Raw genomic sequence first — 12,451 nt, 5'->3', positions numbered from 1 at the left:
GAGCTGGGTGGAAGGTGGGGCCTCCCAACTGCGCCTTGCTGCTCTGCTGCTGTGCTTCACCCCAGGAGCTGCGTGCCACAGACTTGATAAAGAGCCGTGTTATTTCTGTACAAAACACCCTGTTTTCCCATCATCCCTGCCCCCTGGGTGCTGCTTTGATTTGTTCTTCAGTTTCTTTTCTTGCTGCAGGAGCCAGAGAAAATGTTGATCTGTTCCAGTGCTAGGGGACTTTTGCAGGTGCCATGTTGTGCCTTTGCGACCCAGTGTGTTGTACCACATGGCTTGATATGGCCCAACGTTTTCCTAAGGGAAAGCTTTCCCCAGGCCACCTGCTAAAACCTTCCTCGCTCTGTGTAGAGCAATCATCATTAGTGCTAATCAGGCAGGTTTGGGGTTAAACCTGCAAAGATTGCTTGGTTTTGGTAAATCCCCTGCCACCGCAAAGCAGATAATGCTAAACAAAAGATTGCCTTGATTAGATTAAAGTTGGCAAATTCATTGCCCTAATCATCATATTGGCCTTCCCGTGGCTATTCAGGAATACATCACCGTGACTTACTTGAAGTAATTGAATATAATTGTCTTTTTAACTCGTATGTGTAAAACATCCATCTTTGTTAACAGTGTGTGTTGCTGTCCTGCTGCCAGCTTGCAGTCCTCTTTGGGAGGGGTGGGAACAAGAAGCGGAGCCGGGCTGACGTTTATGAATTGGTAGTTGATTGCCTTTAAGACCATTCATTATTTCTGACCAAGCACCTGGAAGAGAATAAAAACGAACAGCACTAGCCACTGGGTCCCATAGACTTGGCTGGTGCTCTCAGGCAGGGGAGCAGAGGGGACGTCCTGAAGTGGAACATTGCAAAGGGACATCACCAAAACCAACCTTTCCTTTTACCCTCGGTGGCAGCAAAGCACAGAGCATATGAAGATGTTGGAAAAGGGAGTGGCAGAGTGAAACAAGTGCCAAAGGCAGAGGCATTGCTGACCCTTCCATGGTCCAAACAGAAAGAAATCCTAAAAACAAAACGGTGGTGCCAGTGGGAGGGAGAAAGTTCAGAGAATTTTTTCTCCTGTTAATCAGAGGTGTTAGGATGGAGAAATTCTCTTCATACGTCTTTTTTATACGAACAGATAGCTAGGAAAGGAGGCTGGGCAGCAAACACCCCCTGTTTTCTTTCTCCCACCTCTCCTGAGTGACAGGGAAAGACTATTTTAGCACAAAAATTTCCAATATTACCTCAGCAATCAATCATTTAGAAATGCACAGTTGTGAAATAAAACATAACTGGCTTGTATTTTAAGATATTCAGATTGATCTGTTGTTCTTAATGGTTTCATCATTATTAGTGAATTAGTGACCAGAGAATGGTCCCAAGGATTAGGATATGACTCTCCATATTATGAAAACATTGCCACAATGACCAACAGAGTTCCAGCCCATGTCAACTCACACTTCCCTGCAGTTTGGGGGTTAACCCATCCCTGGACCTGCCCATTAGAGGCAGAGTGGCCAACCTGTTTTGGAAGGTTGCAAAACTTGTCCTATAGAGATGCTACTAGCTGGGCTATGTAGGTTGACCCCAGGACTGCAGAAAAGTCCCTGCTCCTTTAGGTTTATTTGTATGGCATAAATATGGGGTGAGTGCTGCAGGAAGCCCAACCTAGGGGCTCAGGCTGGAAGGGATGCTTGTGTTGTCTGGCTTCAGATGTCTGTGCAGGGGCAGTTGATTTTGTGTCTGTGCTTGGTATGTGATGATGTAAAACCTCCTTGTTCCAGTCCCTGTGGTCCCCACAGCAGCCGTGGGTTGTAGCCACAGCTGTGGCCATCGGATAGCAATGTCCCCAGGGAAGAGCAGCTTTAGGTGGCTGACAGTCCTGGTAGTGGTTTGGGCTGAATGTGGTTTCGGGAGAGTAGAGGCTGTATGGTGCTGCGTGAGCAGAGGCTGAGATGGAGCAGCTGAACTTTGCTGCATTTCTGACCTGGAAAAACACTGGCTCCCTCTTAAAGTGAAGACTCCTTACAAGTGTCCTTAGGTAACAGACCGTCCCTACCCAGGGCAGTTAAATGGCGAACCTTCCTCCTGCCAAAGAAAATCCTAAATGATGCAAGTTTATTCTCTCCCTGAGATGATTTGGGAGAGGAAGGGAGGGGAGCAGAAGGGGGGCAGGCTGTTAACAGTTACCCTACTGTGTCCCGATGTTAGGCGAGCTGCAAAAATGCTCCCAGTGTATCAGGTAGTGTGCAGTGCCAGCCCTTCACTGGAGCACAGAGAGCAAGTCTGCTGCGCAGCCTTAAATACTTTCCACACCGACTACCTTAGCTTAACGTCTTTCAGCAGAGTTGGCAGGAGGGTTGTTTTTGTGTAGTCTCTCACCTCTCCCGGCAGTCGGGCTGACGCGCCTGTGCTGTGCCGTGCTCCGGGATTGTACGTTGCAATGGGAGTAGGAGCTTCAGATCCTCTTGCTGATATGCCGCGAAAGACGTACACAGGAATTTCATGCAGGCTTTGCACGACAGACCCAGAAGGAGCACAGCCTCGCCAGATGGAGTCGGCATAGCTCTGTTGCAGCTGGAGTTGTAGATGCAAAAGGCTGAATTTTTAAGTCTTTCATAGAAAAAAGTTTGGCGTTTACTGGATTTTGCTGAGCATCAACAGGAGACTTGGCCCAAGCCTAGACACTTTGGTTTTGGATGGTGCTTCCCCACTCTACAGAGAGATGCTACCTGTCACGGAGGCAAGTCACAGTGAAATCCTGAGTGCAGACTGGGGTTTGAAATGCTCGGTTAGGAAGTTGTTTTGTTTTGCTTTTAGTCTCCAGTTAGACAGAAAGGACAGGAAGCCAGAGAGGGAGTGGAAAGACCTGCAACAATACTGAGTAATCTTTAATGAAAAACTTTTGACTGTTTACAAAGGCAGAGCAAGACCAGCCTTTTACTTTTAGCTGATAGCTGCTACAAATCTAGAAAGTGGCATCATTACAGATGGGATGAAACCTATCAGAGGGCAATTGTATAGTATCGTTATCAAGGCTCTGCTAATTGTACTTCTTTAGCTTCTGTAATTTTAGCAGAAAAGGCCCAGGCAGCCAGTCAGTGTGATTGGGGGTGGTGTGGAGAAATAACCTGATGAATTTTCCATCAGCTCAACTCACTCAAATATTCTTGCTGTTAACTTTTGGGTCAATAATAAATATTAAAACCTGTAGATTTAATAAGTCAATGTAGGTGTTCTCTGCCTTTTGAGACCACTTTATCTTTCCATCAAAGATGAAACAAGCTTCTCAAATGAATAAAAAATAGGGCCTCAAGTGATTACAAGTGAGAGCAATTTGGGCTCCTCTCTCAGAACCTGGCAGTAGGCACTTTTGAGCCTCTTCTGACTGTCTAGATGGTCTGCATTGGTGCTACTCTCGCCGTTACATTTGTAGGTAAATATTTCCAACCTGTGTATACAGACCAGCAGGAAAAATGTTTGCTGCTACTCCAGGCATGAGGGACGACGCAGGTCTGGATCCCGCCAGCCTCTGTTGAGTCTGATTTGCGTTGCAGCAGGAAAAATGTTTGCTGCTACTCCAGGCGGGAGGGGCGCCGCAGGTGGGGCCCCCGCCAGCCTCTGTTGAGTCTGATTTGCGTTGCAAGTCTAGTTTTCCTTGGTGCTTCCTATAATCTCCTCGAGTTCAAAGAGTGCTTAGCTGCTTGTCTTTGTCAAAAACCCTGTTGGAGATCTTTTATGTCGAAGATGTAGGATTTCTCTGCATGACTTTGATTATTTATTCATTCCACTTCTCTGGTGTATGATAGCGCTGATATCATGAAGACCCCTTGTCTTGCATTGCTCTTGCTCTGAAATTCATGGAGATTTAGTGCCTTTGAAATTGTTTTAAAAGGAAAGGAAAAGTTTTTGAAGTCCCTTTTTTTTCTTCTTCTATTCCCCTCAACAGTGCCGCAGCACATTTTTCCGGCCTTCCACGCTCCTTTGCCAATTGACATGCGCCACCAGGAAGGACGATACCATTACGAACCTCACTCTATCCACGCTATCCACGGGTAAGTCTTGCACGTCTGCTCCCTTGCCTTGCTAAAACATCAGCCACCCGCAGTATCCCAAATCCCAGTGAGGTCCAAGGGTCTTGCTGCCTTCCTGGCAGGCTGGCCCCACGGTTCACCATCCACCCCATTGTCCCCATCCACTGGCAATACTGACCTGCCTGACAGGAATACTCTACAGCTCCGTTAAACCTATCGAAGTGCCGTACAGCAGCGGGACAGGAGTACAGGGTTTCTGTATTCTTATCCAGCTGAGGTCCCGGGGACCCTCTTTACTTGTGTTTTTTGCGCCTGTGGTGTTTCTTACATTATGCTATGCCAGGGTCGTTGCTGGCACTACCTTGGCAAAGATCCAGCACTGCTCCCTCTGTTTGGAGACCTTGCATACCATCCTTCCCTGCACACCAGTTGGGGGGACAGCAGCAAAAGGCCACTGGGAATGCTGTAATTCCCAGGTTGATTTCACTGAACAACAACCGAGACGGGCTGGGCAGAGTTTTCTAAAATGTGGTGAAGAGGCAGGTCCTCATGCAGTGCTCACAAGAGACCCCCCCTCCTCAGGGCAGCTGATGGGCAGTGAGCACAGGCGCTGGTTAGAGGTTGGACCGCCAGAGGGGAGATCACAGTTAATCTCCTCGTCCAGGACACGACAGCTCAATAGTCTTTGATGCCTTGGAGGACATGTTTATAGAGAGATCTGGGTTCATGTCCTGTAAGCCTTCATCAGGACAGGGAAAAAGGAGACAACAGGAATGAGAGCAGAGGCTGTAGTGACCATATGACCAGAAGGGTTTCTTTTTCTCCTTCTTCTCCAGGGTCACTAGCCCTGGAGGTATTTAACAGACATAGAGGTGTGGTGCTTAGGGACATGGCTTAGTGGCGGATTTGGCAGTGCTGGGTTAACAGTTGGACTTGATGATCTTAAAGGTTTCTTCTAATCAAAATGATTCTGTGATTCCTTGTCGCTGAAATGCCCCATCCGCATAGGAGGTGAGGAGCAGCCTGATGAGGTGGGTGGTCCCATGGTTGCCCCAAAATCCCCCAACTTGCACCTGTAACACATTTGCTGAGGGGTAGATCCCAGGGCACTGGGTGTAGAGTAACACATAAGGGCTGGAAATAGTTTTGCAAGAAGAACAAGGGAAGAACAAACAGGTCTTAGCACTTAAAAATACCTCATTTGATCTCCCAGAGCCCTGTTGTGGCCTCGCTGCCTGGCCAGGGTCGGGGCTCGCTTAGCTTTTCAGGGGCTGTTTGTAGAGCTGTGCTTTTTCTGGATAGGTGTGAATGGGGGAACAGTCCCCGGGAGGCAAGTAACACAGACAGCGTCAGCCAGGAGATCTGTGGAGTTCCACAGCTACCAGGGCTTTATTCCGCTTCCAAAAAGCTGCAGGAAAAAAAGTGATAGGGCATTCCCCTGGATCCTACCAGAAGACAAGTCATTGTCTTTTGGCTGGCAGGCAGTTTGACTGGAATTTTAAAGGGACAGAGCAGCAACTTCCATGCTGTGTGCAAGGGGAAAAGACAGAGCAAGTTGCTAACGTGGCAACTGGGGGGGCTAAAGGGGTCTGAATGAAATAGTCCTGGTCTTACATTCAGGTACATGCAAAAATTGTAGAAAAAGCGAAGATTAAAAAAACATACTGGGATATAGTTAATAAGCCAGAGCTCTGGCTGATAAAGCCCATACAGACTTCTGAAAGGGGCAGTATTCAAAATAGTGGTTAGAGGAGAGGATGGCTGATGCTTAGATGTTTGGCACAGGTTATTTGTGTGCCCCTCTCAGTGGTCCCATTCACTACTTGTGAGAAAGACCAGGTGCACTGCATCTGCCCTGGAACTCTACAGCAGTTTCTTCAGTGGGGTCTTGAAGCAGGGTCTTCTCCAAAACACAACCAAGAGCTTGCCAGCTGGTGCAATGAATCATATCCCCCAGTGATGACAGCCGTATTTTATATAATATTGGGGTTGTCCAACTGATCAGCCCTGGCCAAGTGCACCGTGCTGGCAGATCAGGTTTCAGTTCTTCTGCAGCAGCATCAATAATCCTCTGTCTTAGCAGTGACCACATTCGTCTGTCAGCGAACCAAGAGTGTCCTGCTCTAGTACTTGGGTAGAGTTGTTGGCAAATACCTATTTGCCGCCTTCTTTGAGATTCTTCACTTTCCCAGCAGCACCTCTCACAAAAACGACTTGTGAGGTACTGGACAGAAAACTTGGTTGCCAGTCTTAGAAGAAAAAACATAGTCTTCTTTGAAACTACCTGGGCATTGCACTGAAGGGTGCTTCTGTGGCTGATGAAGCACCGAAGCTGAGCAGCCAACCGCTTCTTGGCTGTGGGGCTTTTTTAGGGTCAAGGGAATCCTGCTTCTGCTTGGTTCTTTTCCAAGTGCCCTGGACTATGGCACAACCACACTGGGAAAATTCTCACCAGCTGTGGACTTAGTCTCCAAATAATTTTTTCTCTTTCAATTTTATCTGCAAACATCTTAACCTCATCTCCTGCCCTGTCCTCCACTAGTTTTTGTTCTAATTCTGTTTTGTCTTCTCCCGCCATTACTCTGGAGGTCATAAAATAGTGTTCATGCTTCTTGCTGGAGGATGTCCAATGTGAAATCATCCAGAACATGGTGGTGGAGCTAGGCTAGAACATACTTAGTGGTTGCATGGCTCTTGTTCAATAGGATAGGTGGAGATGGCAGACACAGTTGAGTCTCTAGAAGTTTGTACTTCATTCTGATGGGGCAGAAATCCATTCTAAACAACTTAAAAAAAAAGAAAAAAAGGTATACTCATATTTTCACTCTAGAAAATTATGGCAAATGTTTGAAAGAAAAATTGTTTCACTGAGTTTTGGTTTGATGATTAATGTGATCAGTGCCTGACAGAGAGCCCCCAATTCATCAAGCTTGTATTCTAGCTGTCTGCTGTCTTGCTGGTACCAAATTTATCTAATTACATGAACATTGCACAGCAAATTAAGTGTAGACTCATTTGCTGCAAACTATGGGGTCTTATTATCTGCCTGCCGCATTATGTCAAAGGTTTGTTTCCTGATTGCTCGATGTGACATAGCAGTGCATTCCCCTTCATCACTGGTTGCATGTGGCCTAATGAGAGCATATGTTATTTTATTGTAACTGGAGAGAACTCCTCTGCAAGACTCTCTTGAGCAGGACCACCTGAGCAGGACACTTTTGTTGAGCATGTAGATGCAAATATGGAAGACTCAGGTAAGGTTATTTGTGTGCCCCTCTCAGTGGTCCCATTCACTCCTTGTGAGAAAGACCCGTGTGCCGGGATAGGGGCCTGAACTATTTGCTGCATTTCTCTTCACTATTGTCAGGCTTTAGGTCTCAGTGATTTCCTTGTTAAGCAGCATGACAAATAATTTTCAGGACCTGAGTCTTCTTCCAAATCACTGAGCATTTATTACATATCTCCAGAAGCAAATTGTGTTGGTATTTCCTTGAAGTACTTCTAGAGGTTTTTTCAGGGTGTTTCAGTGTTTCTCGAGTCATAGGACAACTCATTTTTCTGTGCAACCTCTGTTGTTTTTACTTATTTGGCGGTATGTATTTTGGACATTTTTTTTTTTGGCATTAAGAACAATTTTGCAGAATCATAGTGCTTGCTTGTCTTGTCAAGAAAAATAAAGTATCTCGTTCAGATGATCCTTGAGCTCTCTGTACTGCAGACCAACAGGAATATTGTGGATTCAAGGCATCATCCTGGATTCTGATGCATGTGAGGTTGTGGTCGTATGGAGGATAGGGAGAATGGGGTTGGAGCCCAGTGGGTGCTGTGAAAGAATGTAATGCAGAATGGATTAAAACCGAATGTGTGATTAAACTTATTCCAGGAGTGTAGAATTAGAGAAGAGTGAATAAATGAGATTGTATTGGGACATAAAAATTTTATGAGGCACCACTTTCACAAAGCAACATTCATTTAATGTTAAGGTTGCAAACTGCAGCACTCAAAAGCTAAGAAATGGCAGAAAAACAAGTTCAGAGATTCTAACTCATTTTCAACACCACTGTCATAATGCCTCATACTGTTTTTCTGTGGGATCCTCACCTCTTCCACAGCACAGAGTGGCCCAGGCTCTGTGGAAGAGCAGCAGTGGGTGTTATACGTGTTTTCTGCATGCAGCTCTTATTGATTTGCCGGAATTTCACTCTGCACCGTTGGTTGTACGCCGAATATAGATGAGTGTTATTGGAGTGAAAGTCATCAGCCAGCCAGGGTCTTTCAGCAGGTTCAAAGCTGAACCAAACAAATTCACTTCATAAGTTAGAACAGGTCATTTTCTAACAAAGGGGGTATTATGTATTTTAGCAAGCTTCTTCACAAAAGCCTGTTCCACCAGGGCTTGATCTCTGCAATAACTCCATCCACTTTAAACCAAGGGGACCCTTAAAGTCAGCTTTGCAAGATCAAGCTCTTGACTACAGAGAAAAGCTGCTGGCAGAATCAGCAGGTGATTACTGATAGCTCCCTTCCACTACCCACTCCTAGGTGTGCTTAGCGACTCTCAACGGTTTTTTTAAAGCACAACAAAAATAACTAAAAAACTCCTTAGCTCAGCTTAAAAGTCCCTGCCAATGCAAGAGCCTTCAGGGCTAACCCTTGTAAACAGCATGCCTAGGCTTGACTCAGCAAGAAGCTGTTTAGCGGTAGCTCCTAAACTGTGGTTAAAACTCATCAGGCATTATGCAGTGTAACAAACAAAAGCAGCCTTGTTTTTCTGCCGACATCCTGGTGGTGTTTCAGGATGCAATTCTGACATTATTTATTAACAAAATACTATTACTGTCCTGTCCGCACATAAAAATAGTAAAAAAACCTCCTGACCTGACAGTCACAAATTCCATGGCTTTCATAAGAACTGAATTGTCCCGAAGACCTAAACATAGAGTAGATTCCGTCTCTATGATAAAGTGGAGTTGCCCTTAACTTCCCTCTGGTAGGATTTTTATCTGGTTTAATCATGGATCTTCCTCCCTTTCCTTGAGATCTTAATATATTAAAGATTCTTCCTGATATTCAGCCTACGCTTTTTTTCTTTATCTGATCCTGTTACCCCTCCTCATTGAAGTTTGTTTTCTTTTTTACTATGTTAAAAATTACAGAATACCTTTTCAGGACCGGTTCCAGTGTTCACAAGCTGTTTAGGCAAGGTAATTCACAGACAGGCAAGGTGACGGTTAAACTTTTAATCATAAAAAGACTGTCTCAAGTGTTTAGAAATTTGCCAGATTTAAAGTTCAACCCAAGATTTTCCATGTTGGATATCTGTTTCAGGCTGGTTTTCTTCTTTCTTTGTTGTTTTTTGTGAGTTTCAGCCAAGGGAGGCCAAGTGGGGTTAAGGGAAAATATGTTGTTTAGCCATACAAAAAATAATCATCTTCATCTTATAACTGTTCTTTGAGAAATGCCAGTGTCTCTTGCTTTAGAGCTGGAATTTGCTATTGTCACAGATGTGCCTTTTGCTGTTACTATTTAAAAAAAAGAAATACACATAAACCACCTGAAGTTTGCCAGATAGAAATCCTCTGAAAAATCTCACTTCCAACGCACTCAGTGAAGGGGTGTCAGAGATTCGCAGCAATATTTTCGGAGTGCCCCCATGGCCTTGACCACACTGCAGCTGGGCTCTGCCAGGGCTTCACTGCCAGTGCTCCCTGCTTTCTGCCGGGGCCTCTCGGTCATCCCCTCCACCCAGGGGTTTCACGACCGTAGCCTGTTGGCAGAGAGGAGCCAGTTCCATCACACACTCACGGAGCTGCCTATGTGCAACGCCTTTATCGGGCATGCGTGAAGTGCCTTTGGTGAACCTCCACGGGACATGGCTCCCACGAGACTGCAGCTTTGATCCCATCAGGCAGTTTAGGATGGGACTCTAGGTAATTGTCGTTCCTGCAGCAAGGACGCTGCTTGGTTAAGCCACAGAACGTACGCACCAATAAAGACTGTGTGTTTTCATATTTACTTTGCTACTGGAGTAGAAAATCTTTGGCAGGTCATGATTGATGGTACTGTGCTGCTTTGGAGATAGAGCGAGCTCCCTCCGGAGTCAAAGCAAACAGCTGCTCAGAGAGGCCTTCTTACATTTTTTGCAAAGTTTTATGACTTTCACCAAATAGATACATTGCTCATTTGGGAAACAGGTTTGGGGACTCCCACATCCAATTTATTCTGTCTCCTTCCTTCCCACATGCTTCTTTTATTTATTTAAGAAAATAAAAATGTGTGAGTATGCGATGGTTTGCAGAGGCTGGCTCAGACCTCTGAATGGTCTGTAATTAGCAGGAGTGTGTTGGCTCTTTGGTAACCTACAGGAGGTGATTTGGGGGACTATCAATACCGATCTCACTGTAAAACTACCAGGATTAATACTTGATGGTCACTTGATCCATCTCCAGGAGACCACAGATTAAATACTGGGCTGCTGCTGTCCTGTTTTGAGAGCTGGAAAAATTACTTAAATTCCACCTGTGCTTTAGTTTTTCCATCTTTAAAATGCTGTTACAGAAACACTTACCTCCTGATATTTTGAGAGCTGAGAAAAGTCAGGTGGTCTGTGCCTCCTTTGGCTCCCCAGAAGGGGCTTGTGGCATGTTTTCAGGCATCAGGAAAGAAGGACACAGCGCTACTTACTTGTGCAGAACCTGAGACAATATATGCTCAACACCTTCTGACCTCAGTGGGAGGACAGGCTGATCAGGTCTTCTGAAAATGGGGCAGGCATAATCCATAACACTCATTAGGGACAGAATGTTTTTGTAGGTTTTTCCGATCTGATAAACTGTTCTACAGGAAAAAATCCCAACCTACCAAAACCAAACCCCCACAGCTTTCTCTTTTGAATCATGTTAACAATTTTCCATTGTGAGAGAGTTGCACATCTATGCTGTTCCCTAAATTGAAGATAGTTTCATTCTGTGTTTAGTTAAACAGCCTTCAAAATACTTTGAAGAACTCAAACCTGAAGTCCAGAGGGACTCGAAAGTTCGTGGTTTCAGAGTCACCAAACTACATAATAAGGCGCAGATTGGACTTGGAAACATTTGGGTTGGATCTTCAGTTTCTGAGTGCTGGCAGCATCACACTCAGTGAGGGGGCCTCAGTGAGCTCAGATGGAGTCGTGCCCATTAGTACTTAGTGAAGATCTGGGCCACCAAGTTGCTGGTACTGTGACACTACAACTTACTGAATGAAAAACTGCAGCTCTAATTTAGCCTAATCACCGGCAGAAGTGTAAAAATGGCCGGGGGTTTTATTATTGAGAACAAGAGCCTGATCTCTGAGGTCTTTTATGTAAACTTCTGGCATGTGTTCATTTAATATGATGCCACTCTGTAATCCACCATTGCTTTTAAATGTCATTCTCAGAGCTTCATGTCAGCAAGTATTAAGTGATAATCCCTTTGCTTACCTCACTTTATAGAGATTAAAAGTGACTTCATGCTTCCACCTTATCCACTATTAAGCTTGTGCTTTAGGAAAAATTTATTTGAACTTTATTCTCCTGCTGCTTTCTAAAGAGTTTCTAAACAGAGAGTGCGGGTCTTTCAGAAGCTATCTCAATGGTATTGCCATTCTTCACTGCTTTCAGCAGCCTGTGAAAATGGATAAATGTTCAGTGCCAATCTCCTGCCCTTTTAAACTCCAGTGTTACGAATTTGTTTCTCAAGTTTTCCCTCAGCTAAATGTGGAGCACTGCCCCTCCTGGCCTCTCCTTTTTCCTAATCCTGAATAAATCCTCTCTCTAGATGGTGTTTCACCTCTCACTAACTTCTTACAGTTATGAGGATGAGAGACAATGACACCTGTTGTGGTGTTTTGCTCCTGGGTAGCGCTTTCCCCTGTATAGCACAGGGGTGTGCGGATTCCCTCTTTCTGGTCCTCTATCTCCTGGTTGAACTTTTGCTCTATCGTGTAGAAATCCTTTCTCAGTATAAAAATCTCTCCATGCAGTTCACCTTCCTAGTCCACCCTCCTTTTTATCTCTCCCTGAATTTCGCCCTTCTGCTCCTAGCACACCTCCTTGTGTGACACATCCCTCCAAATACTTGCTGCATGTTGTCATATCCTTCCGCTCTGCACTGACGAACTGGCCAGGTTGCAGCCTGCATCATGTACACAAATATAAATCTGCTCAGCCTCCTCATTTTCACTCTGTTTCTCTGAAATCCTTCCAGTGTGTGTGGAGATGAATGGACAAAACTCATCCATCCCATTGGCTTGTGAAATGAAGCTTGTGGCACATTACTTGTCAGATGCTGGTTAATCTGGATTCCCAGCTACCAGTGGTCATGGGAAGCAAATAACACAAGGTGCTGACAGATAAAAACTAATGGCAGGAAAGCTCGGTTGTGTTTATGGAAGAGAACGGGG

At 45.1% G+C, this 12,451-nt stretch overlaps 1 protein-coding gene across 1 annotated transcript in view; it reads left to right on the top strand.

Annotated features, from left to right (window-relative positions):
- Positions 1–3,389: 3,389 nt before the first annotated feature.
- LOC104496220 (zinc finger protein GLI2-like) overlaps positions 3,390–12,451 on the top strand; it is a gene marked incomplete at its 3' end in the record, with an annotated part of 45,238 nt that continues 36,176 nt past the window's right edge. Inside the window, exons 1-2 of the mRNA XM_010139303.1 lie at positions 3,390–3,429; positions 3,943–4,048. Of these exons, the coding sequence (XP_010137605.1) occupies positions 3,390–3,429; positions 3,943–4,048 (146 nt within the window). The remainder of the gene's footprint in view (positions 3,430–3,942; positions 4,049–12,451) is intronic.

This window comes from Buceros rhinoceros, unplaced genomic scaffold (genome assembly GCF_000710305.1).
Source record: "Buceros rhinoceros silvestris isolate BGI_N320 unplaced genomic scaffold, ASM71030v1 scaffold8327, whole genome shotgun sequence".
Lineage (NCBI taxonomy): Eukaryota > Metazoa > Chordata > Aves > Bucerotiformes > Bucerotidae > Buceros > Buceros rhinoceros.
Note: the sequence above shows the minus strand (reverse complement) of the source record. Positions and strands in the feature narration are given on the sequence as shown.